At 35.9% G+C, this 27,721-nt stretch overlaps 2 protein-coding genes across 11 annotated transcripts in view; one reads left to right on the top strand and one right to left on the bottom strand.

The window, feature by feature from the left end:
* Positions 1–254: 254 nt before the first annotated feature.
* Positions 255–25,257, bottom strand: luc7l (LUC7-like (S. cerevisiae)). 8 transcript variants are annotated; one of them, XR_011887235.1, is made up of 11 exons: positions 25,057–25,257; positions 20,529–20,623; positions 18,969–19,067; positions 17,438–17,548; positions 14,640–14,783; positions 13,709–13,885; positions 13,402–13,490; positions 13,199–13,228; positions 9,568–9,756; positions 6,925–7,168; positions 255–4,825 (listed from the first exon to the last, which is right to left on the bottom strand). XR_011887235.1 is itself a non-coding variant. In XM_072268560.1 (11 exons), the coding sequence occupies exons 4-11, from the start codon at positions 19,062–19,064 to the stop codon at positions 6,745–6,747; spliced, it is 984 nt and encodes a 327-aa protein (XP_072124661.1). In that variant the 5' UTR covers positions 19,065–19,067; positions 20,529–20,623; positions 21,398–21,468; positions 25,057–25,075; the 3' UTR covers positions 5,262–6,744. The 8 variants fall into 8 exon arrangements, 5 of the variants coding, with proteins under 5 accessions (XP_072124658.1, XP_072124661.1, XP_072124656.1 ...); XR_011887236.1 differs by having other exon boundaries at positions 6,925–7,165; XR_011887237.1 differs by having other exon boundaries at positions 6,925–7,053.
* Positions 24,857–27,721, top strand: part of fam234a (family with sequence similarity 234 member A) — a 37,360-nt gene continuing 34,495 nt past the window's right edge. For 2 of the 3 annotated variants that reach the window (XM_072268552.1, XM_072268553.1), the window contains exon 1: positions 25,376–25,459. The gene's annotated coding sequence lies outside the window, so the exon portion shown is untranslated. Of the gene's footprint in view, positions 24,906–25,375; positions 25,460–27,721 lie in introns of those variants that run through there. The other variant, XM_072268554.1, reaches the window with a different exon arrangement.

The following is a 27,721-nucleotide window of genomic DNA, read 5'->3' as shown; positions in this document are numbered from 1 at the left end:
CCTGTGCACGCTTCCTTCTTAATCCATTAAGGCTTTAGCTCTGCCTCCTCACCATATTTTCCATATTGAAATTACAATATTTTTGTAGTATTTAATTGGTTTCAATGCATTTTGTGGTGTAATAAGGATAAGGAAGTCATTTGAAAATGGAACTTTACTTTTCTATATCACAGAAAACAAATTGAATGGATAGAAATGCAAAGAAATCACTTTAACAAGACATTAAAAGTAGCACTGAAGGCAACAATGTAATGAAAATGCTAACAATGGGTTTATTTCCAGGATTTTGGAATTGAAAATAATGTTAAACTTATCAAATCTTGATCAAGCTCCATGTAAGGGTTCTGCTTTCCCAACTATGCATTAAAAGACACACACACACACACATATATACTGAAGAATACACAAATATGCTTCACAGGATAGCATCTGAACTAAGGTCACAACAACCAGGAAAGACTGGAAAGGATTGAATGATTCCTTTAGAGAAAACTTTGAGATAACCACTGGAACCATTAAGAGTGGGACATGTGTGGTGCATACTTGCGAGATGGTGCAAAATTAAATACATACATAACACAAAACAGCTAATAAATCCATTAGTGAAATAAAGAATTGTTGAAATGTGGAATTTACCAATACAAAAAGCAATTGAGGCAAATACCCGGCATACATTCTCAAGTGCTAAATTTGCATAATAATACAATATATAATGGATGGCTGAGATGATGGGAAGAGCAGAGTATTACATCAACTGAAACTAGTCAAACTGAAGAGATGATAAAATTCAGGGCAATATAATGTAATTATGACCTTGTGCATGGAATGATGTATTTCTATTCTCCATGTTTCCACTCTTCAATCCTCCTTGACACTCCCACATTCATTGTGGCAGCAAGAGGAGGGATCAAAACTGAGATAATTGCTCCCCAGGAGTTCAAAATAATGCAAATTGCACACCTCTCACAATTTTCCATTCTTCCTTCAATCTGAGTTGTTAGAAGTTGATTGGACACAATTTACTTGCTGCTTCTCAAATTAGCTCACCTTCTATTGACTGTAATAACCTGACCCCCTTGCCCTTGATTTAATATTGAAATGAACAGGTTTAAATCAAACTATGTACAAATTAAAATAGTGCTTTATTACATTACTTGACCTGCCACTTAATTAAACTATTTCACTATAGCTTAACCAGGTTTAGTAAAAATGCTGCATTCCAAATATGACTTAAATGTGTCTGTCACCCGTGGCAAATGTTGCCTCAAATTATGGGTTCCAGTCTTAAGTGATCCGAGCACATAACCTCGCATTAAGATACAGGATAAAATGTTCAATGTACAAAACAGCTGAGTTTACAGAACTTCGGAAGAGTATTTTCTTCCCAGCTCTAGCCCCATCTCCTGTACTTCTGTAAACATGGAACATTTTTATCCTGTAGCTTAATGTTTGTGTAATTAACTGCATTTATTCTAAAGCCTTCAAGATGCATAATTTTATTTATTGAGCTAGCGTAAAGGAACTCTGACACTGAATTTTAAGGGTAGAACAACTGGATAGTTTACTTCAGAACTCCATCACACCTAGGATGAATGTAGTATCAGTAAGGGGAACTCGTGAGGCAGAATCAGGATCTGGAAATATTTATCCTGATCTATAAATAGTACATTACTCATGAAAATAAGGACAAGTCCGCCAGACGAAAGCCGCTTATGCTGGATGGCATTTCAGAATAAGGGCTGTTCGTAAATGCCACGGAAACACTAGCATCATAGGTCAGAAAGAGAGGGGACACATTTTAGCATTTTACACCTGTGTCCTCTTCTGCGGCCGCACTGAAGTCCACCATAAATTAGAATAACGTATTTTCTTGGTTGGATGAACATTGAATTTTCCAACTTGAGCTAAATTGAACTTTAATCATTTACTCTGATCATGTTTTTGTCCCTTTTGTCTTGCTAATGGTCAGTTCTGCTCCTCATCACTTGAACTCATTTTCATTTGGACTTTTGTTGTGCACTTTACCTCTCTCCCAGCTCTGGTCCAGAAACTGTAAACCTTTCCCTCCTCTTCCAGATCCTAACCTCTATATGCCTTATCACAAACATTAACTGGTTTCCGTTTCCACAAATGCTGCTCGAGTGGCTGAGTTTTTAAACCACATTTGGTTTTTATTTCAGAAATATACAATTGTACTGATGCCACAGATATGGTCTTTGATTCTTTAGTCAGTGTAAACATTCCCCCTTCAGAATTTCATTCAGTTCATGATATCACCTTTCATTAATCTAAATGGCCTCGCTCACTTCCCCTCTCCAACACAGATGCATTGATAAAGTGGGCTGTTAGCAGCATGTTCCAAATAATACAGGTAATGCAAGATAATTCCTTATTCTATTTCACAGAAGTGTTGCTTAAGCATGTCTACTGCCTACTGCATAATGGTTCGTACATAACATTGTGACCTAGGCTCAATATAGTCGTGAACATAATACCCAATTTTGAATGACCGCAAGAGGAAATCAAGAACTTCGAAGGACATTTTACTACAATAGTGAATAGAAAACTGGGTGAAGATATACACAAAGTAATAGGTAATCTATTCAGTTCCTCGCATCTGTGTTAATATTTATTTGGGTTCGATACAAGCTATTTACTTGTGTGACCTTCATAACTCTGATAACTTGGACTATCAAAATTTTATTAGTTCTGTTACTATTGTTGGCATGTGGCCAAGCAGCTAAGGCGTTCGTCTAGTGATCTGAAGGTCGCTAGTTCGAGCCTTGGCTGAGGCAGCGTGTTGTGTCCTTGAGCAAGGCACTTAACCACACATTGCTCTGCGACAACACCGGTGCCAAATTGTAAGGGTCCTAATGCCCTTCCCTTGGACAACATCGGTGGCGTGGAGAGGGGAGACTTGCAGCATGGACAACTGCCAGTCTTCCAGACAACCTTGCCCAGGCCTGTGCTCTGGAAACCTTCCAAGGCGCAAATCCATGGTCTCATGAGACTAACAGGTGCCCCTTATTATTATTTACAAAAGGTTCAGTTTCAGAAATGTTACATAAAAAAGACAGCAGTGAATATAAACCCTAACTAGAATTTCATACAATCCATAGTGTTACTATTATATCTGCTTTTAAATAATCTGTTACTGGTGTATATGGGGAATCTTGTGTTTATCCCCATTGTCCTGTTCAATCCATTTAGCTCCTTTCAATTTTTCTCACGGCAGGAGCACTATTAATTTACCTAATGTTTTAACTAAGATCATAACACATGGGAGCAGAATTAGGCCATGCAGCCTATCGACTCTGCTGTCACACCATCATGGCTTATTTATTATCCCTGTCAATCCCATTCTCCTGCCTGCTCCATGTAACCATTACCACCCTGGTTAATCAAGCATCTATCAACTTCCACATTAAATATATCCAATAACTTGGCCTGCACAGCTGTCTATGGAAATGAATTCCACATTCATCATCCTCTGGATAAAGAACATTTTCCTTATCTGTTCTAAATAGATGTTCCTCTATTCTGAAGCTGTGCCCTCTGGTCTGAAAGAAACAAGTCCTTTGATTTATTTAAGTAAATCTTTGCCCTTGAGGTTGCACTTTGATTTTAACAACCTTTGGCTATTTTCAACATGGGTCAGAATATTCTAATTTCCTTTTGATTTGGGCTTCCTTCTCTGATCTCCAGAAGACCTTCATTTTTCACAATTATTCAACTTTGTTTCTTTTCAGAAGATGATGCCTTATATTTTCCTTACTCTTCCTCCTTTATACTGCAGTGAAAGCATACAGAAATTCTCCAAACAGTAAAGTGCTACCACACTTCAATTACTTCCCACCTCCCCCCTTTGTAAATCTTCAGTGTTTTCTATCTGTTTCCAAAATACACCTGCTTCAGTCTGCACCTTTCAATTTAAAAATAAAATCCATATTCAGTCACAGTAAACGGTCAGGACAAAAGTTAACAAATCCCACTCTGGTGCTAGCTCCTCATCCTCCTGACTCCACATCCTACTTACTTCAATGAAAACTGTAACTCAAATTCTTTATTTACCATAGACCAGGACTTGAATTACAACCTTTCTTCATCTGTTAACTCAGACTTTCACTGTCACACAAATCTACAAGCTACAGCTGCATGATAGCAATCAGGCAAGAAGAATTGTAGCAGGAATATTCAATAAAAGGTGGCTGAAAAAAAAAATTAGTCAATGCAAACAGAACTAATGGGAACATTAGAGGGGCACAAACGACTGAAAAATAAAAATCCAGATAGAATGGAATTAAACAACCTGACATTAATTAAACACTCTTTTGATTGTAAGGATAGACAAAATTAAAGCTAAACTTCCCTACATGGCCACCCCCCAAAAGAAAAGAAAAAGAGCAAATGTTTTGTGGAAAAAGCAAAGAATGAAAATATAGAATAAAACTATTTTACATTCTTTAGACCTGTATTACTGAAGTTTCTGATCAGACATTGTTAGAATGTGTCACAAGATCTTAAGAGTCCTCTACATTTCATTGAATTACCTCAACATTTGGGACTGAACATATTTTACACCAAATTCTGAAACTCAAGCATCAAATCACAATGGAATGCAGATCACCGTTGAATAAATTTCAAACAGTTTGAATTTACGAAGTCATAGTTAACACTGAAAAATTGATTTCTGTATTTAGTATGAGTGATTTTACAACCTTAAAGACACTTAATAGGTGATGTAAATTACAACTGCTCCAGTAAAGGAAAGGTTGCCAGCTTTGTTCAGTAGATCCAGATTACAATCTCGTCAGGACTGGAAAATCTGTATCAAAGTGGCAATAAAAAAAAAACTATTTTAGATATCAGAACCAAACCAAGAGGAGAGTTTGGTACACTGAAAAATAGTATGCAGGCATTACCCACTTTAAATTTTGGCAATATTCTAGTATAATGGAACAATCAACAATTACAGACACTTCAAACTGGTTGTATAACTTTGTAATATTGAGGCCAGAATGGATATTTAACCATTACCCTTTATTGAAGAGAGCATATTTTCGATAGTGAATATTTTAAAAATATACAGAACTATTGTGCTGCTTCATGTAGTTCATAAAAGCAAGTGGAATGTTCAGTGTTTTTTTTTAATAAATTGATAAACGTAACTGAAAAAACCTTATTTAATCCTCAGTAAATGTAAAAGAATGAATTGTAGATTTTATTGATGGACAAATTCAAACCCCAATTAACAAGAGCAATGTATCAATTCACTTTTAATAGACATTTAAATATTTCTGTAATGAAACTTACAAAATAGCACACATACTTAGAAAGTTATATGTTCAAGTTATGATTTTCTTATATCAAAAGCTGCGACAAGTTAAATGAATATTTACGAATTTTGCCAAATCCATCAGTAAAATCTCAGCAAGGGTGATAAATTAAGTTGCTACCCTACTCTCAGTATTAAAAGCTGTTAACAAATTCCACAGTTGCTGCCTTTGCTCTGAAGCAAGCAAAAGGGAACCACTTTTAATTATGATCTGAACTGAATAGTAGAACTATAGAAAGTGTGTTGTTTAATCTGGAACCTTCCAGTTTTAACATTCCAAAATAAAAATCTAAAAATCATGGAATTTACCAGGAAATGCATAAAGTTAACTACTATTTTATATCTAACATCAGCTGGTATGTGCAATGGATTATGTGCAGTTAGTAGATGAGTTATACTGCAACTAGATATGTTATGAACTTTGCAGAGACACGCTCTCAAACACATAAGTAACCTGCAGCTTTCCTCATAATAAAAGGATTCCAAATAAATTCGTAAGTGTCAAAGAACTAACGGGCAGTTTAAACTATGGCTTTAAATCAAGTTAGGGGACATAAAATGATAGTTGGTGTGATGCTCAGCTTTCAAGGTCTCACACTTCAGTGCACTGAGCATTTAATTTACATCACTCATAATATTCATATTAAACATTAGTGATGCAAAATAACAGTTGCAATATTGAAATGACGATAATTTTTTGACATCAGTAGGTACTGGTGTCAGAAAGTTCTTTTACAGGGAGATTTACTTTAAAGTATCTTGCATTTAAGAGAAAATTATTGAATTTTTCATAACACAAAGTAGATCTCAAAATAAGTTCATTAACTTAACCTGGAGCTTGGGTTGTAACATTAACCTGTACAATCATACAAATATACTGCACCAACAAAAACATTAAAAAGTTTGACAAAATTATTTTTCATAAAGTGAAAATATCCACTGGAATATTTCACTGGCTTCTTGGCCTCTCATCTAATGAATGGCCACAGAAACACTGAAAAAAATATTAATGGTATTTGATTTTGTGGGTCATAAAATGAGGTTGAAACAAACAATCTGAAGAACTCCATCAGTTATAAAGTTCTCGTATCTCATTAAGCTGACATGAACTTATTTCGTTGCAGTGACCAAATTACTAACTAAAACAGGTACTTACTAGAAAAACTTCATGTTGGTTCCAAAGATGGTCATTTTTTAAAAGAAACTACTTGCTTATTTTATTTCTTTTATAAATAAACTGCAGAGGAAATCTTGAAACACCAATGGAAAAATAAATGCATTCCTACATCTATGAAATTCTCTCTGCCAAAATGAAGCACTACATGGCAGGAATATATAAACAAGAGAAATTCAAAAGGGTTTTAAAATATTTTCAGTTTTACATGAACTTTTTTGGTTCAGTCAATACTTCAGATTTCACCAGCCTCCCTTTCTTCAGGACTTGCTGCATTTAATTCTGACTTCCCATTTGTATTTTCATGTTTCCTTTCTGCCGAACTCTTCTCCTTTCGATCCTTATCTCTTGATTTTTCCCTAGAAGATCGATCCTGTGAAGACCTTGAAAAACAACACTTTTATTTAATACAAACCTCTATTATTTCAGCTGCCAAGTCGGCCCACAAGGCAAACTCTTCAAAAGATGCCGTATGCAGTTATGTAGATTGACTCCATTTCAACCCTGATGCAAACCAGTCGAGATGATACAATTGTTGGTGCATCTGGAAGAAGAGATCAAAATGTTCCTTTCGACCAGCGAGGAACACTTACTGGAAGTGCATAGGTTAAGTGACCTGGTACAGCTTTCCCATCTGTGTTAACTTGATGAGCAGTCTGCTAAGATCAAAGCTAATAATTCAGAATATTGTATGCAAAAAAAAATGTAATGTAATGGATAGAATGAACAAAGTTAAGAGAAATTTTGAATGTGAAATAGGAAATACAGTGGTGAAAAAAGAGATTTTAATTTTGTTTTGAAATTAAAGATTACATTATATTTGTTTCAACTTAATACTAGATAATACTATAATAAGGCTATTTTTTATTTGGGGATAATTAGCTATCTTGCACTGGTTTTGAATTTTTAAGCTTTTTTGATGAGTACTGTTGTTGGTTTTATTAGTGTTCATCCTAAATAAGGATTTCCAATTATTAACACAGAACTTCACTCAAGGGTTTTCAACCAAATGAAAAAAGACAATATTAACTGAGGACTAATTAAAGCTCTTCCGTAATTACTCCTTTAATAAGATCTTCATTATCAATTGCAAACACATATTGTTTCCTCCTCCCCGACTCCTCTGACTCTTTTCACCACGTTCATGTCACTGACCAGTGTACCCTGCAAACAAGATTGCCGCATGATCTATCAAAGCATTTTTGAAAACATGCAGCACCAAACCAAATCAAATTGTAAATTTAGCATGGTTGATATTCACTAAGTGCAGGGTTTTATTGATGGGAACGTATGAAAAGACCAATTTTCCAAGTCGGTGTTTTTCATTTTTAAATTAGTTAATGTCCCCAAAAATTCAAGCCCTAATTATGTAAACACTGAGTGGTGAGTCATACAAGTCTTGCTCTAGGAAGGGTGTCAATTTAATGTCACTTGGCAAGCGTAGAGCAGTCACCAGGATTATTCTGATTACAGTCCTTGCACTGATTTTCTTACATCTCCACTGTAAATGAAAAAAAATAAAGAATTATGAAACCTAATGAATGAACCCATCCAAGGGCTTTGTAAGTCATTAAGACACCAGTTTGATGATGGGGACAGATCAGTTTTTCTGTACTTGAATTAATTGATATGGCATTGGAAATACTGATCCTCTTAGCAATACAATTGTTGAAGAGGCCCTACAGAACAACACTGAAGTCTGATCGTTTCATAAGTCTATTCAAAAGTAATAATAGCTTTAAAATCATTTCCCATCCTCCCTATCCCTCTCCCCCATTCCCCAATTCCTTTGCGCAGCTCTGCTTTCCAATTTCCGTAATGATACCATGCTACTTCTGCACATGCCCCACATTTCTCTCTCCCACCTCTTATTGCTGTGTCTTGCTCGTTTCCCCCAAATCATTTCTGTCACTTTCTTCTGGATTACTCTTCTTTTCCTACTGCGCTCAGCGTTCTTTCTCCCGTGTTCACTATCCTTCCCTCGTCCTGTCCATGTATTCTCTTGCTTCTCTCCTTCTGCCACTTTCCAGACAGTATCATTTTTGCATCCTTCATCCACACATCCAAAAATCTTTAATTCTGTTCCTTCTATCCAGGTTACAATGCAAAATCCACCAAAATACATCGAATTTAACACTTTCCAGATACTTTCTTGCAATTAAAATGAAGCTTCTCGGATCACTTATTAATCAATCCCTTGCAAAGGAAGATGCTCTTAATGAAATGTAAACAGTGAAGCTGATCAGACAGAAATGCAAATTATACAAAAGATTTCGATAACTAAAGTAAAAAGAGTTAGGTTAAAATGATTATTTTATAAAACGCTTGACAAATTTACATATTTCTTGATTTGTTTCCCCCACCCACCCCCAACCCTACCCCCAAAACCTACAGCTTACCTAACAGAAGTTTGCATGGTTTATTGCATAATTAGAGAATGCAATTTTAAAAAGGTTAATTCTGAGAAAATACTCATAAGAAATGTTTAACTAATCACAAATAGGTTTCTCAATCACAGCAAAATTAATTTGTGCTGGTGGTGGTAACTAGTTTCACTTTATCCATATTTCTCAATTACATTTCTTGAATAAGGCTAAAAAGACACTCACACATAATGACAGCACATCAAACCCATCACTATAATCTAATCCCCCTAAGGGGAAGGTAAGCTAATTGGAAAGAGTGTTTTACAATTCTAAGAGCATGGATCTTTGATGGAACAGCTGAACCTTGGAAAAAGCTACGAATCTCCAACTATTAAATACAACAAATCATACATGAATAACTGGTTAGATCTTCAATTACGACGATCAGGTAAATAATTCTGCCAACATTTTACAAACATAACCTGTGTTCAGGGTCATCGTATACAGATTCCTCTTAAAATCCATACCAACAATAAAAATTAATACAAATAAAATATGTAGCTAACTGCACAGGTTATATTCAGTCATAAAAGGGGTTATAACCTGTTGCAGTCTTAACACAGAATTAATATCATAATGAGTAGGAATGATATTCCAGAAACTTAAAACTTCAATAACTTCATGAGTCTTACTTATGCTTTGAACTCCGGTCCCTGCTTTTGTCTCTTGAGCTGCGACAATGTCCTCTGCTGCGGCTATGTGAACGAGATCTGTGCCTGCGGCGTCTTTCTCGTTCTCTGGACCTGGACCTTGACCTAGACCTACGTCGCTCGTGAGCAGGAGAACTAGAGCGTCTCCGCCGGTGATCCCGTGACCTTGATCTGTAAATGTTTCAAGCAATGGTTAACAGTAGTAAGATGGAGAACCACAGTACACATTTCTAAGAACATGAAACAACAGAATAATTGCAGTCAGGTTGAACCCTTTGTGCGTTGCAGTTTCTTTTACCTCAGTGTTTGATTATTTGCCAGCTAAACAAAGAAATTTAGTAGAAATAAACGACTGCAATGATGGACACAAAACATGCTGGAGGAACTGAGTGGGCCAGGCAGCATTCATTGAGATTTCCTCTGGCCCAATGAAGGGTCTCAATGTGGAACAATGACTGTTCATTTCCCTCCATAAATGCTGCCTCACCCACTGAGTTCCTCCAGCAGGTTGCATGTTGTTGGAAGAAATTTAGTATGGCAGTTTCCTGATAGAAAGGCCAACCAATCAAAACCTTAGTAAATACTTGAAAAGAAATTTGCTTGCTCACATTTCCACTTGTTCAAAGATTTTGGCTTTGCACAAGACCCACAAATGTTAAAATTGTAAACACAAGCAAATATTTTGTGCAATGAATACCAAAATTGAGTAACACATGCAAATAGCTGCCAGACTATTTCAACTATGTGTCTGACACTGGTTAATTGATGCTTATTTTAAAATAAATGCCAGGATTTTCCTCCTTGAATCTTCTGGTATAAACACAAAGGCTTGGAATGAAAATTTATTATTAGGATTCTAATGGTGGAAGCCTGTACAGAAGAGTGAATACTGAAGAATGGAGAAGATTGTGCAGCAAACTGCAATGCTTTTTACAGATTCTCTCACCTTTGACTGCATTCACACCTACAACAGTAGTTTACTATCATTTAATAATAAACAGGAGGCTGTAACTTGTTCCATTACCTCTATGCTGACTCTTTGAAAGAGTCAACTGTAGTTCCACTATCTAACCCATACCTCGCCTTCCATACCTTTGCCAATTTTCCTTACAAAAGTTATCAATTGTGCTTCCCCCAATCGGTCAGTAGGTATATTCCAGAAAATAGAAACTTCCAAGTATTTTTCTTTTATTTTACTTTGGGAATGTATACTTCCTTTCCTTTATTAACAAAACTCTACACAATTATGAATCCTTGCCAAATTTCTTCAGCCTTTCCTGTCCTATGAAAATAACTTCAGTTTCTCTCGGCTTTCAAGTAAATCAATGTTCATCTTAAATTAGACAGCGATCAGTAGATTTATCTACTGTCATAGTAATCTTGATTATACCTCTTTCCACCCTGCCACTTGAGGGAAAAAAAACTATCACTTCTCTCAGCTCCTCCATCTCCACCACACCTGTTCTCAGGATGGAGCTCTCCATTCTGGAAATCTGAAATATCCTCCTTCTTCCACATTATGTATGCCGCCCTCATTCTTCTCCAATGTTACCACACATCAGTCCTCATACCATCCTCCCGCCCTAACACGACTATGGTTCCCCTTAGTTTTATCTATAATCCCACAAGCCTCCATATCTAGCACATCATTCTCCATAACTTCCATCACCTAAAACAGGATCCTACCAGTAATTAGCACATTTCTCCCTACCCCACTCCGCCTTCCATAGATTATGTTCTACATTACTCCCTTGTTCACTCATTCCTTCCCACTGATCCTCCTGCTTGCACTTATCCTTCTAAGTGGGATACATGCTACACCTGCCCCTAGACCACCTCTTACCATCATTCCGGGACACCAAAAGTCCTTCCGGGTGAGGTGACAGCCTGTCAAGGTCAACTACAATATCTGGTTCTCCTAGCCCAGCAGCACTTCATATTCTGTCTGAGTAACCTTCAATTGATGGCATGAACACCAATCTCCTCTAACTTCTGGTAATGTCTCCCCCTTCCCCTTCTCTTTTTTTCCATTCCATATTCTGGTTCCCCTGTCACCCCTTCTTTTCTCCTCACCTGCCCTCTGGTGTCCTTCCTCCTTCACTTTCTTCTACGGTCCACTGCCCTCCCCGAAAAGATTGCTACTTCATCAGCCCTCTATCCCTTCCATTTATTACTTCATCCCCTTCCACCACTCAACAACTTGGTTTCAACATCACATGGTAGCTTGCACCATGTCTTCTCCCCCAACCTTCTTATTCTGGCCTCAGTCCCTACCTTTTCCGGCCCGATGAAGGGTCTTGGCACGAAAAGTCAACTGTTTATTCCCCTCCATTGATGCTGCCTGATTTGCTGAGTTCCTCCAGCATTTTGTGCGTTTTGGTCAAGATTTCCAGAATCTTGTGTTAGCAGATTTACCCTGCTTTTCTCAGTGAGCCAGAGCATGCAGGAGTATTAGTACATACATACAGCAGCACAATGGACACTTATAACAGCTGGTGGCAAACACGGCAGAGAAAAGTTTGAGGAATAGCTTGCAAGAATCTGGGATGCAGAAACAAAACAGATAAAGGTCTCAGGATCAACCCACATAATATGCTAGAGAAATTCAGCAGGTCAACCAGCATCTATGAAGGAAAATGAACACAGTGTCATGACCTGGATCCCAAATCGCAGATTTGGGAATAGATAGAAGTTGGCAGTACAGAGTTCCATGCCTTTTTAAAAGTTGGTTCATAAATACCGGTATCATTATGAAAATGGGACAAGAGTCAAGATAGACCAATGCTGAAAATGCTGCCAACTATCTGGAACCATCAAGTTCTCACACAGTGTTCCTGAAGGCAAAGCCTTCACCCCACAAGCCCTCCCCCAACCATTCCACCTGACCATAGGTGCTTTGTGATATTCCTACCATCACGTTATGCTCTTCAAAGGTAAAAACATGCAACAGAAGTCATTGGGGAAAGATCTCACTTTTCCTCACCATTCAAAATTAATAACATGTGCTTTCAAGTTTTATATGGAACCTTAAGATAGTTTCAAACTTATACATTTTGTTGAATACAAACCAAATGGTTTATATTAGTGTACTGCAAACATATTACTGGTTTTACCACTGTGTGGACTTCAATCTTCAATTTTCTCCTAATAACATTTTAGAAAAAGAAAAACATCTCAAATTTTCATGACGTGAGATTTCTTTTCCTGTTGATGTGTGTAGGGAAATACTGTAAAATGTCAGTCTCCAATCTAAAAAAGTATCTATTCAGTGGCACTATTAAATCATGTGAAGTATTAAATCAAATGTTAAATAGATTTATTCAAATACAATTTACTGAATATGTCATTTATAATTTCCGTTAAAAATATAACCAAATGTGATAAACCTTTGTTAAAAAGGCAAACTGAAATTTCTGGAAGTGCATGATGAGAAGTCAATAAAACATAGGGACTTTTTCCAATCAGTACCTTTCTCAGTAAAAAAACTGATACATCAAACTTTCAATGCAAGTAAAATACATGTAAAACAAAAGGTTATGAGAAATTTTAAAGCTAAAGTTCTTTCTTCACATGCTTAAAAATAACAAACTATTTTGCAGCACAATAAACCTACCGCTTATGATCCCTGCTACGTGATCTGGACCTGCAAAACAATATTTAATAGATTATAGAAACACAATAGATACCTATAGAACAAGATTTTGTATTTTAGTTGCTAAGACCAATTATTAATCAGAATGCATTAAACTAAAACCATTGCTCTAAAGAGAATTAAATCTTAATGGCATTCAGTGATATATGCGCAATTTATCTTACTTTCTTTTCATCCTCTCTTCTTTTTCTCTTTCTTCTCTTCGCTTTAATCGTTCTTGATTCCTTCTTTCTTGTTTCTCTGCAACAATTTTCTATAATTCCAAATGAAGGAATAAATGAAACTGCAGAAACATTCATCTTGACTACTAGTTAAAAATGACCAGTTTTATCTATAAAAAGCAACATATTAAAATAATTTCCAATATTGTAGCCAAACATAAATGGATGAAAATATTTGCTTTATAGAAACCTTGCACCCACAACATTCTACAGTTCCTTGATGTATTTTCTAATACAATTTAAAAAATACCTTTAGGTGATCTAGCTTCTCTCGTATTTGAATGAATCCCAAGTGCAGCTTGCCTCCAAAATGATCAGCAAGTCGGCGATCATTATCATGAAGGCCAAGGTACGCAGAACAAATTTCACAGACACGCAGTTTCTGTTGCTGGAAGCTAGAAGCAGGCATTGAATTCCTATATTCATCCTAAGCATAACAAACAATGAACAAACATCTTTAATATCAAAACACCAAATTTAACAATTAAAATTATATACCAGTGATTAGCTCATTTGACATAAATACCCCATCTAGTCATTATCAACTATTTCTCTCGAGTATTATCTTTCTGCATGACTTTTCCATATTCCCTTCTCCAAAAAAAAGCCTTTGTCTTATATTAAGCTTCAAATATTTCCTCAGATTTCTCAGCCCCAGTGTCAATTTTCCCTAATTGTTTCTATAATCTAATCTATTTGTGACCTATGCATAGTGGGACATCAATGAGAAATTTTCAGTAATGATTTCCGAACAGGAATTAATGCAAAAACAATTTAATCAAAGGGCACTGGCAAGTTAGTAATTTTAAAATGGACATTAAATTTCCAAGTTTTCCAAGAAGCACTACATTTCCCTGGTATCGATTATTAAATATATTGCATCAATGCTTTGTTTTAAAAACTTTTTTTATCCTACATCTCAACACTTGTGAGAGTCTGGTTGCCCACGTCCCATTAACTGACAGCATATACAAAACAATCATTTACTTTAAGTACCAGCAAAAATGGTAGAAAATCTCAATGTGCACGCATATGACAGTTGGATTACAAGCTACCAAAAGCAAAAACTACTGGCCACTAGAAATTTAAATGTGAAATCTCAAATGTTCCAAATTGGCCACAGCAATTTCATGTGGAATCAGTGCATTAACACACACTTGTTAAAAAAATAAAGCAGATACCTCTGCTTCCCTCTTTTTTGTTCGCACTCTTTCTACTTCTTGCATGACTTTCTGAGATTCTTCTACATTTCCTTCAGCTCCAAGTTGTTCAGCTTTAGCCAAAAGCTTTCCTATTTCTTCATTCAGTTCATGTACTTTTTCTGCCTGTAAATAGAATACATCTGTATTTGTTATCAAACTGAAGATAAAGAAAGGACACATATGAAGCCAAGCTAATGCTACATATTTGTACATCAAATTTTCATAAAGTAGCTGGAATCAGAAAAAAACATAATCCCATGTTTGCAATTAAAGTAACATTTGGAGCAGACTTAAGAAAACATGTTAGATGTTAATGCTTATTAAAAAGATGGTGGCTTTGGTCTCATTTTCTCAAAAACTGTAAAAGTTGCAACTGATCTTTTCTGACAACACTTCCGTAATTTTTCCAAAATCAACGTGTGTTGAACAACACTGATTTTAGGCAAGCTAATTCAAGAACTTAATTTTGTTCAATACACAGCCAAAAACATTAAGCATCTTGTGCGTTTATATTTTATCCAGTTACAAAAGGCATTGTACAAATCTGTGTTTAATGAAACATTCTTCAATATAATAATACTCACACCAAAAGTTTCAAAATTAGGCTCTATGACCTTTCATTTGGCAGGTATCACAATTTAGGAAACAATTGTAATTGAGATACAGGCAAAAATATGGAAAAAGCTAATTTACTTTTATTAATTGTAATCAGTAATTATCAACTGGCATATTCAAGCAGTCTTCAGAAAGAACGGCTTATTGTTACATGAAATACTTGATATTTTATTGAAACAATTAAATCATGCTTTTTAATAATGTTTCTGCTGTACGGTTTCTTTTGGTAAATTGCAGTTTATTGCTGCAATTTGAGGGAGATGATTGGCCTAATTCACAGACCATTAAGTAATCCAAACCACACTATGGTTGAAGATTGGGTAGTTAAGTGACAAAATCTGGGAGTGCCTGACAGCAGTCAGATACCTCAAGTGGATGAAATGAGCCAAGTGGCAAAAAGCAGTTGAGAAGAAAGTATAGGGAATTGGAAGGTTCTACAAAATCAGTACTCTGGTTAAGACTTGATATTGCAGCATCTGCTATGTAACTAGAACCTTACTAAATATACTCAAAAACATTACAATCCTGGATAGAGGGAAGATTTGGCTAAGAAAAATCACTGACAGTGAGGGGGTGATCAATAAAGATGAAATGTTAAGAATCTCTATCTTGACAGAGTAAGATGGACTCGCCAACAGTGACCTGGGTAAAACCCTTTAGATAATGCCAAAGCTTGCCTCAACCTTCTGGTTCAGATTTGCTTCAGTATTCTCAATTACCCCATATGCCAATTATGTAGAATTTTAAGACTGACATCTAAAGACAATCTATGCTATAAATTCCTCCCAATTTTTTTTATATATACACGTTTCAACGCAGTCACTGCACCTTCTTCTAAACACCAAGGATTTTACTCTTAGGAACAGAGTAAGTAAATATTAGCTATGTTACTTTACGTAATCATAACTAAAAGTCATTATTTTTAAAGAAGTAGGAATGATTCTGTCAAATAGAAAATTGCTAAAGAATGCAAAGTAGAAAGGACTGCATTGTTAAACTAAAAGCACATGAATGCATTCTTAACACCATAAAAATTCCCTAGATGATCTATGATCTTTAACCAAAAGTTTGCAGAGGAAATAAAAGGTTACATTTCACATTAAAGTTACTGTTAAAGGGCGACACCGTAGTGTAGCAGTTAGCTTTAGGCTTTACAGCACCAAAGATCTGAAGATCTAGGTTCAATTCCCGCCACTGTCTGTAAGAAGTCTGTATGTCTGCCCTATGACTGTAGAGTTTCCTCCGGGTGCTTCAGTTTCTTCCTACATTCCAAAGACACGTGGGTTAGAGTTGGTAAGTTGTGTTGGCAACACTCGCGGGCTGCCCCCAGCATAATCCTAAGACTGTGTTGATCGTTGATGCAACTGATGCATTTCATTGTATGTTTTGCTGTGCATGCGACAAATAAAGCTAATCTATCTCAATTTTATCTTATTTTGGAAAACTAGAAAATAGGCTGCACTAATGCTTTCTCAAAGACTTGAAATACTTCATTTTCCTGAAAACTTGCAAGAACTTTCATCTTTGTTACCAACGTAAGGAAAAATAATGCTTGCCAGCAAAACACTCAAACCAAGTCTGCTTTTGGGCAGAGCAGACTTTGGAATTTGCAAGTCACTATTGCAGTCACATTTATGTATGCCCTTATTGGTTCCAAACAAATATATTTATCATGTATCCAAATCAGGATGTCTGAATGTGAATAATAGGCAGCAACTCCTTTGTTTATAAAAAAAAAGCATACTGACCACTTCACCTTGCAATATTGAGAAGTCTATCAATAGAAGAAAACTTTTTCCCCGGGCAATAAACATTCCCAGAATAAGTTTATCTGGTTAAATATAAAATCTGGAATTAATCTGGAAAAGCCATGACTGTCTATGTTGCAATTTTCTAGCTGAAAACTCAGAAGTACAACACAGAAAAAGATCCCTCAGATGAAGTCCATGGCAACCATCAACTATCCATTCATAGATTCAGTTACGTCCAAAGAATATTGCATTAACTCTGCTTGAATTCCTTCCGCAACAAAAAGTGAATTTTTAAAATCATTCATTGACTGGGTTCAACTCCCCTCTCTTATTGACATAATCACCAAATTTATAATTCAGATGAAGAGAATACAGGAATCTACATTCAAGCTAAGTAAATGGCAAATATACCTTAGCAGCTACTTCAGCACTTATTTCTTCTTGTGTTTCTGCCAAGCGCTTCTTGGCAATATCTGTTCTTCTATCACAGTCAACGATGAAACTTTCAAGATGTTCCATAGCCTACAAAATGATAATGACATTTTTTCACAAAACCATAGTGAAATATTTAAATTTTGGATAGCCCCATCATACTTTTGAATTCCCCACATATATTTTCTTGTTTGGTATACTTCTCTTTTTTCAATCCTTGCTGTGCCTGCTGGCACAAGTCTGCCATGAGTGCACTAGGTAAATTTTACAAACTTATTCAAAACAGCCATGCAGCATTATACCTCTTTTAGATTCAAATTCTATATTCCTATTCTCTTCAAACTCCAGTCATTTTGCCGTTCTTAGCAAAGACTTTAAGATTGTCATCTATAAATGTAAAGAATGTTCATTCTAAATTCTCTCTAGCTGTGGTTCCCAATACAATTGTCCTCCATTTCATTCACAAAATACGCTCTATTTGCTCCAGCACTAAGCTATTCCCCCACAGTTTGCATTCTTCCCCCTTCCATTTCAAAAATCTTAATAGCATTAATTTTGTAAGAATCTTTTAACATATAAAGAGTAACCAATCTTCAAAATAGTACAATGTTACAGTTAAGACAGAGGAGGTCTTATATTTATCATGTTGGGTGAGAACAGACAAAGCACAATTGCAGAAGTTTTAAAGCTCTCCCCCTAGTGATCCCCTCAGTAACTGCAGCTGTAAGAAATCAACCATACTTTTATGAGTTCCCAGTTGTGCAGTACTTAGCTTCAATTTGTCTGAAGATGCAAAAGAAATATGAAGCAGAAACAACAGGACAAGCAAATCACCACTTTGGAACAATTATCCTCATTAGAAATTAAGGTCAGAGTCTAAAGTTGACTCCAATAAAACAATCTGATTGCTGAAAAGATCTGCAATACAAAACTATACAACAGATCTTGCTTACTGGAAGAATACAACTATAATCTTCAGTAGAATAAGTCCTTAAACACTGGCTGAAGCAGTGCCAGATTTCCTTGTCTTAGTTCAGATATGCAGCTTTTTGTTTTCAATTGTATTATCAAAATCAGCATGAGCGATCAGTCAGTTATAATCTAATTATCACATTAATAGTGATTTGATGAAGCTCAATTACTACCCAAGTCATTTAAAGCAGTTGAAAGACTGAATTCATATGATAGGCTATATTGTGTAAAGAAAGCAGATTTAACTCTTTGGGAACATAAATGAGTCAATTGAAATTTCATACAAAAATGCACCATTAATGATATTAGTCTTACAAAGTCTGATTTAAACATATAAACCTCAGCTTGTTATGCTGTTAGCAGCAAGTTCTGTGCTGATTTGGAAATTATGCAAATTAACATTATGAAGTTTGATACATCTCATATTAGCAGTGAAAATAAAAGTACAGTAAGAGGCAAAGATTGAAGAGCCTTTTCCTCATTAACCATTAGAAAAGTATAATCAAATAATTCACACTCAAACAATCAGGTAACTTACATCAAGTTCAAAGAATAAATCTCGTTCTTTTGCAGCAATTTCATAATCAGCTCTCAAAGCGAGGTCATGAATCTTTGTGCATTCTCCCAGGTCCATACGCTAGTAAACAGAACATTTTGAGTGGAAACACAATATTCAAAAACAGACAATGTCCTTTAAATGCAAGCTGCGATATTTTGTTAAAACAATGCGCTAACCATTACATTCCTTAATTAATTTAAGGCTTACTACTTTTTAAAAAGTAAAATTAAAAATTCAAAAATTTACCAGGTTTCTAAGATCCAAAATACTAACTACATGTTAATAATAAATTCTTAAAAAACGTCAACACATTAGTATAGTCTTGTAGCTTAGCCATTTACATCAAAATATCTTGAACCCCACAGTGAATTTTGTTATCTGTTCTATTGAATTCAAAAATTTAGGACTGATTAGTTCAACTGTTTATAAAAAGCATCAATGAACATCCTGCAAAATTTTAGCCTGGTGTATTCAATTAAAAGTTATCCTGCCCAAAGAATGCTATATTATGCCATAGAGTGGACATGGAGAGTATGTTTCTAATAGTGGGAGCCTAGGACCAGAGGGCACAGCCTCAGAATAGGAGGATATCCCTTTGGAACAGAGATGAAGAATTTATTAAGTTAGAGGGTTGTAAATCTATGGAATTCATTGCCATAGATGGCTGTGGATGCCAAGGATGCTGATATTACTGAAATGCCACCTGCTTTAAATACCTTTGTACTGATAGGGAGTTGGAAATTTCATTCAGACAAAAAAGTTGCAATTTACTGACAGCAATGCTTCCCAAGCAACTTACAGTGGTCTATTACAGACCATAAATTTATTTTTACTTGAAAGAAATTATGGTTATATTAATTTTTATCTGTAAAACAAATTAAATCCCTAACATTTACACTATTTTGTCCAATAAATTATAGGGACATTTGTAAAGCATGACCCTCCCACACAGAAATGGAAATTTACTGCACCCCTAACCTGTTCAAGAACATGACAACAGTATGGCCTCAAATTGTTTCAGTTTGATGTATAATCAGGGCATCAAAATGAAATCTCAAAATACACTATTGATTTTACATTGATACTTTTGCATTTATACAGAAGGTTTAATATTGGAATTGAATTTTTTTTAACTGTCCTGTTTACACAAGAGTTGGGTGATCAGAGAAGAATATACTGCAATCAGAGAAATTTGAAGCACAGACCATCCATTCTAAAAGCTGAGAACAGAAAGAAACCAGAAATAGTAACAGGAGAAAATCTGCATATGGTGGAAATAGAAGCAACACACATAAAATGCTGGTTGAACTCAGCAGGCCAGGCAGCATCTATGGGAAGAGAGTACAGTCGACGTTTCTAGCCGAGACCCTTCAGCAGGAAGGGCCTGATGAAGGGTCATGGCCTGAAACTTCGACTGTACTCTCTTTCCATAGATGCTGCCTGGCCTGCTGAGTTCCTCCAGCATTTTGTGTGTCATGTGAAAATAGTGTTACTTTTTCTCATCTCCCAGATCAGTAAAAAAAAATTAAAACTACATACCGTTCCTGAAAGGATATCATGAGGACAGCAACCAAGAAGATGACTCTTGCAAACTCTATCATCTGAGAATTTCACACGTTGTCGTGTTGCATCTCCTGAAACAAGGCAGTTTAAAGCTAATGAGATCAAAATTATCAAAATGACTGAATAATTGGACATCATGAGGCCGTTTTTGAAGCAAATTAATGTACTATGGCTTCTTGCATGTAATAATGGGACTAGTTCCTCATTTTACTGCAGAATGCAAACGTTCTTTGGATAGTACACACACAATTCATTGCAACACCTTGGAAAAATATTCTTCTTAATCTTGGACCTCTGGAATGTGGTACTCTAATCATATTATACAGAAATTCCAACAAAGGCATGCCTTTTAAAAACATTGCAAAATGTCAAAATGATTACCCAAAGTAGGTTTAAGTACTTTAAGTGAATGATGGGCAGAGTCCACTTTTACTGACAGCACATGACAGCGTCCAACACTTTCAGAGACAAAAAACTCAGGTTAGGGTTTGAATATACAATGAGCGTCCAAAAGATACCACACAGCATTCGCAACCTTTGCGCCTCATCTGCAAAGAATTATACTTGCTGTAAAAAAAAAGTTTTCTGAGCCACACCATGTAGCAAGGTGTTCAAAGGAAAGGTAAAATGTAACTGGTGATAATTTTAATGATATTTTGTGTATATGATAAATGTGTAATATTTAAATATAATTTCTCTAGATCTGCAAGCATCCAAATACCATGTAGTGCTCCCACTGTATGCAGTTTATTTAGTCTAAACTATGTTGTTTATATTAATTACTTTTGAAAAGCAAACACTTTTTTTGATATTCATAACAGCTTTAAAAATTATTCATGACTCACGGCTCGATGAACATGAGGCTTTTCTGCAACTCCCTTGCAGATTGATGTAGGCAGGCAAAGATACATTGAACCTTTATAAATAAAACAAGGGGCCACAATTGTTCAGTTTGTATGAATAGAGATATGGGAAGCAAATTTCAAATGTAACTAAATAAAACATAACTGAGCTTCCTGTAAGAAATTGAAGTGCAAGCCATTAATTTGCACTACACTGTTAAAAGCCAAATTCCTACAAAAGGAACATCCAGATAATACCTAGTGCCTTTCAGTTCAGTACGGGAAACAGATGACAAAAATCAAACATTTGACAATCAGTGAAAGAACAAACTACTAATAATTGCAGTCATTTAACAAGTTAAAAATGGGAAGCATCATTGCTTGGTTTAATCTCCTTAAAATTACATGTTTCTCTTGCCTTCTCAAAAAGAAAAAAAAACTGCAAGACCATTTTAAAAAGTTCCATTTCACCAAACTATTTTGAAAGATATTACAGTTAAAAGATACACAACCTTAAGGATTTTCTTCACTATAAATCATGGAACGAAAATTCCTTTTAAAAGTTCTAAACAAAATGTTCAAATAAAATCAGATATTATCTACAATAATAAAAATTTTGTACCAAAGCATACACAATGCAATGTACGAGAGTAGTGAAAATAAATCAACAGTACCCATGTGTCCCATCACGGCAAAAAGAATTTTGCTATCAAAGAGAACAGAAAGATCACCTTAGAAACTTTCAAAAGCAGTTTCCTCATACATATCTTCAGTGCTTACTTTTGACATTAAAAACATGATCTGCCTAATCTTTATGTGCATGACTTATTAAACTGCAGTTATATTCTGCTCCCGTGTTTCAACAAGATGCAATTTCAAAGGGCTGCTGTTATTTACTGGAATTTAGTCCTGGGCATATTATTAAAGGACAACTTCATCCTCTATAAATAGGCCAAAACCAAAGATGGTTTTTCTCCAAGTTTCATTAGTCTTGTTATGTTTATTTTACTGGAGTAACAGTCACAAGTGCAGCAAAAGGAGGAAACACTTATCACATTTCACTCAATAGCAATTTTATTTTGGAAAATATTTGGGATTTTTGCTACAACTCAAAGAAAGATCTTTCAAAGATTTTAACAAATTTTGCTTTCAATATAATAGTAAGTATACCTAATACACTGTGACATTGAACCAATATCAATTATTATGAAATTTTCAGTAAAATATTTTACATTAAAATTTCTCAGTGCTGTCTAGAGATTCACATTACTGCACAACACTTTCTTATATTTTACACATTTTATGGATTAAGTATTAAAATAAAGGTACATTCAGCGGACCTAATCAAAAGAATTTAAATTCATGAATATTTAAAATAATGACAGGACACTTCCATCTTTTTTATTAATTGAATTATTTGTGTTTAAAGCATAAAATGTCTCTATCTGATGTTATAAAAAATATGGAAAATCCAAATAAGATACAGGCCTTTGGGCCTCTTCTACTTAGAACAAGTATGAACCATACAGATAATGGCTCATCTTTTACTTCAGTGCAACATTCTTGAACAAACACCATACCCCTCCATTCTCCACATATTCAAACAGCTGTTAATCTGTCTTGAATAGCCACCAGTGTGGAACATGCCAAAGATTCACTATTCTCTAGATATTTCTGATCTCAGTATTGAATGATTCTTTTGTGTTGAAACTGGCTCTCAACTCTGGACATCACAGCCAGGGGAAACACAATCTCTGCATCTACTGTCAAATCCCACATGCATTTAATTTGTTTCTATATTTTCCTGCATCTTTTTAAACTCAAAGGAGTACAGACCCAAGCTGCATAAAAGTTTCTATTTTTCCAGATCAAAATCTTGCATTTTTTCTGCAGATCTTATTCCATATGCCATGCCTTGCCCATTAAGTTGGGCATCCACGTCCTCCCCACAGCCATCACCGCTACCCAGTTTCATCTCATCAACAAGACTTGATCTCCTCATCCAAATTTACAAAATAGACTGTGAACAATACCAATGCTGAAACAAACCATTAGTCATAGCCTGACAACCCACTGATGACCTGCTTTTATTTTAATGACCAATTTATAATTTGTACCAGAATATCATTCTCAATCTCAGTTACCTGCTTAACATCTCTTTGACTGACACCCAATTGAAAGCTTTCTGAATCTCCAAATAATATCTCATCCACTGGCTCCAATTCTGATACTAAGAATTGCATGTTCTCTGAAGCATCAATATTTGGGCAAAAATAGTATTTATCAATTATTATCGTATATCATACAGAATAGTCCTAAATGCTTGCCATGGAAAATGGACTTGAATTCTCTTGAACATTAAAAGGTTAGCAAGCAACAAATTCAGATAATAAAGAAAAAAAATTGTCAGAAACCTGAAATAAGAACCAAAAACTGCCGAAGAATTACCAGGCAGGTTAAGCAGTAATAAGTGGAAAGGAAGAGAAAAAAAATCATAGTCTTTCAGAGTGAATATAAAATGACTGCTTCTCTCTCCAGACACAACTTGACCTGCTCAGCACTTTAATATTCTGGGTACTTTTATTTCAAAATTCACACTTCGTTTTGGTTGAGTATCCCACTTGCATCTTGTTTTATCTGTCTCTGTGAGTTTTGCAGTATTTTTGCCTCACTAATACGATGAACTGAGATCCAGACATGGGAGTGGATCTAAGGACTCAATCTGGTTCGGAATGCTGCAGCTTGCTCCTATCACTTGCATGGTTTGTGTGTGTTTCCCCTCTTTCTCAGCGCAGTAGTAATGGTCTTTCTTTCTTTTTAAAATTGGGTTACTTGAGTTTCTTGCTTTGTGGCTACCTGTAAGCAAACAAATCTCAAAGTGTATAATTTACATATTCTTTCATAATGAACGTGTTTTGAATCTTCACTGATCTCAGCTGACTGTTTACTATAACAATTCCAATCTCTATGTCTTTTTGCAATCAATCTTTCAAATGACACCAAAATTGCAAAAAATAAGCTGCAGATTTTGGATAAAGTATAGAACATACTGGTACTATTTCAATCATCATCTGTGGTGAGAAAAACAGAAATGACCAGAACCAGGAAGTTAGAAAAGTGTTTTCTAGCTTTTTCTGAGCTCTAGTGAAAGATTATCCATCTGAAATATTACTCATGGTTTCTCTATTCTCAGATACTGCCTGATCCACAGGATATTTACAGCTATTTACAAAGGTATATTCTTGCGAGCTGACTCTACCTCATTTAAAAATCTTGCTTTGGAACTAGTAACTCTACATTCCATGTATATTCCGTAATTAATTTCAACCATTTTGCTCAGCCCGAATTCGTTACCTAAAATTGCACACAACTACAGTTTCAACACTAAAGTGAGGGTGTACCAGCTATGGCCTACGAGGCGCACATGTGGCCTCCGTCCGCACATTTGTACAGGTCAGCTACAAGTTAGCCCAGACCCGACGGCCTTCGATTCGAGTGAAGAACACCTTGGGTACTGTTGTCTATTTTCCTCTTCGTTATGACGAACTTGACGGACTTTATTTTTTTAAACTAATTATTTGATTTTTTTTGAGAGAAAATTGAATACGAAAGAAACAAGGCACGACCTGATAGAAAAGTCACAGGTAGATGTTCATACTTACCGTCCCTGGATGTGCCCATTAACTGGTCCAGCATCGCTCTCATTTGAGCTTGAGCAGACATTTTATTGTTTCAAGATTATTTTGTTAATTGTAAAACAAAATGTTACTGCATAAATGTCGGAAACACTGCGCCGTGAATCCGAGGCCTAGTCGGCGCTCTCCCTCGGTAACGTACCAACCTTCCGGGCACTCTCACAACGAACAAATCGTGAGGGTTGTCGGGAGTTGTAGTACATATAAAGATCTTGTGTTGTAGCCTGTCCGGAAATGGACTACAATACCCAGAGAGTATCGTGAACCAAGCGTGCATGCGCAGTGCTCGGCCTCTGGACGAGGAAACGGACGTGACAGTGCTTGAAAGCATTGGCTGGAGAATTGGAGTCGGTGACTGCTGGTGGTTGCAGTAAGGAATTGTTGGACAAATGTTTAAATATTATGCAGAGGGGTGGTTGTTGTTTGTGCTATCATTTTGGTCTCTTTGGGTTGGAAGAATGACGATTTTATTTTGGTGTCATTTTATACCTATGAGCCTGTTATGGAATGAATCCTGTAAATCTCCTGATAAGAAGTTTACCAATTAAAAATGTATATTGAGATCAGTTGAAGATGATTCACAATTTAAAGGGAATAAAGGCAAGAAATTCAGTTGACACTGGAAATCTAGAGTAACACGCACGTGTGTGTGTATATATAAATTTTTATAATTTTGTTTTAGATTTTTATGTTTTGTCTTCTGCATTCATGTGCCACTAGAAAAGAGCACGTTAGATTTATAAACAATCATTTCCATAAAAGTTAATATTACAGAGAACTTTGTTCTGTTTCATTAACTAGCATATTAAGTAATGTCCACTTTTCAAATAAAAACTTGGTTACTTTATAGGTGTGGTTAAATAAAAATAGCAAACAGGACGCTAATGATCAATGACATAATGAGTTGAATGAACTAAATGATAAATTGAAACAGAAACAGGTGTAGGAGGAATCAAACTGGGCAAAAGCCAACCAAACTTAAAAGGTGACGATGTGGCAGATTTGACAATTTAGTCTTCAAATCATCAAATCTTACACCTTGGTAAGAGTGAGCCTAGTAACAAGACACAAGGTGGCCATTGTGTATCAGCAATGTCTCTCCCAAGCAGAAATTTTGCAGCAGATGGGAGTTTCAAGATGTGCTGTCCAAGCTCTTTTGAAGAAGCACAAAGAAGCGGGCAAGGATGAGGACCAGAAACACAGTGGTGGTCATCCATGGAAACTGAGTGCAGCAGATGAGAGATACATCTTCTAAATCAGAAGAGGTCCAGCACTGCTATCAGCTCTGAACTAAGAGAAACCACTGGAACCCAAGTACACCCCTTTACAGTCCGGAGAAGTGGCCTTCATGGAAGAGTTGCTGCCAAAAAGTCATTCCTCTGAGGTGATAACAAAGCCAAAACACTCACCTACACACAAAAACACAGACAAGGGTGCTGAACAAAGGGAGCAAGTGCTTGGACTGATGAGTCAAGATTTTACATTTTTATGCAAACAGGAGCAGTTTGTCTGTTGAAGAGCTGAAGAGCACTACATGGATAAGTGTCTGAAGCCAACAGTGCAGTATGGTGGAGGTTCCCTGCAGGTTTGGGGCAAATGGAGTTTGTGATCTGGTCAGAATCAAAGGAATCCTCAATCTGAGAAGTACAAGCAGATTCTCATCCATTGTACAATACCATCAGGGAGGTGTCTGATCAGTCCTAACTTCATTCTGCAGCATGACAATGACTCCAAACACACCACCTGTGCAGAAGAACTATGGCATGTTCTCCAAGATGCTTCGAACAACCTACCAGCAGATTTTCTTATAAAACAGCACAATAGTGTACCTAAGAGAATTGAAGCAATTGTAAAGGCAAAGGCTGGTCACACCAAATATTGATTTGATTTAGTTTTTTTTTTACCATTTACTGCTCCTTCTAGTATTTTTTTTGATATTTAGAAACGTTTCATTTCATTGTGGGCGGGTGGGACTACAACTAGAGATCATGGGTTAAGGGTGAAAGGTAAAAATGTTTAAGGAGAACATGAAGGGAAAGTTCTTCATCAGAAGGGTCGTGAGAGTGTTGAGTGAATTGCCAGTGTAAGAGGTTCTTGTGTGCTCAGTTTCAGTGTTTAAGGGAAGTTTGGAAATTTACGTGGATAGTAGGTATATGGAGGACTATGGTCCCATGGTCCCGATGCTAGTCAATGGGAGTAGCCAGTTTAAGTGATTCTGCATGGAGTAAATGGGCCGAGGGGCCTGTTTATGAGCTGTACTGTTCTATAACTATGAAAGCATCTTCACTTTACAGAATTTTTACACATTACGTGTGCGTTTGTGTCTATATATCCACTGTATTTCAAAAACCATGCGCGCCCTGATATATATGCATGATTCTCGAAATATGGTGAGATTTCTATATGGAGTGAAAGATGTCTTTCATAAAGATGAACTTGTTTGATTTCTTATTTAAATTTATAACGTCACTTTCAATTTTAAACATGGAAAAATGCAGCATAGACTTGAATAATATAACATATTATTCATGTTGCAAATATTACTAGATAAATGTATCTGAAATGTTACTAAATAAATTTTTTTCTGTCGTTGCTTTTGTTGGGTCAATGTCTTTTTGAATCGTTGGTGTTT

The sequence above is a fragment of the Mobula birostris genome, chromosome 9 (genome assembly GCF_030028105.1).
Source record: "Mobula birostris isolate sMobBir1 chromosome 9, sMobBir1.hap1, whole genome shotgun sequence".
Classification (NCBI taxonomy): Eukaryota; Metazoa; Chordata; class Chondrichthyes; order Myliobatiformes; family Myliobatidae; genus Mobula; species Mobula birostris.
Note: the sequence above shows the minus strand (reverse complement) of the source record. Positions and strands in the feature narration are given on the sequence as shown.

Excerpts from the sequence above, each read along its gene's own strand:
- luc7l (XM_072268555.1), bottom strand. The coding sequence starts at position 25,117 with ATGTCTGCTCAAGCTCAAATGAGAGCGATGCTGGACCAGTTAATGGGC. Across the intron at positions 13,491-13,708 it reads AGAAGCTAGATCACCTAAAG|AAAATTGTTGCAGAGAAACA; the intron begins GTATTTTTTAAA and ends TTGGAATTATAG. Across the intron at positions 9,757-13,198 it reads CGTAGCAGGGATCATAAGCG|ATCAAGGTCACGGGATCACC; the intron begins GTAGGTTTATTG and ends AAACATTTACAG.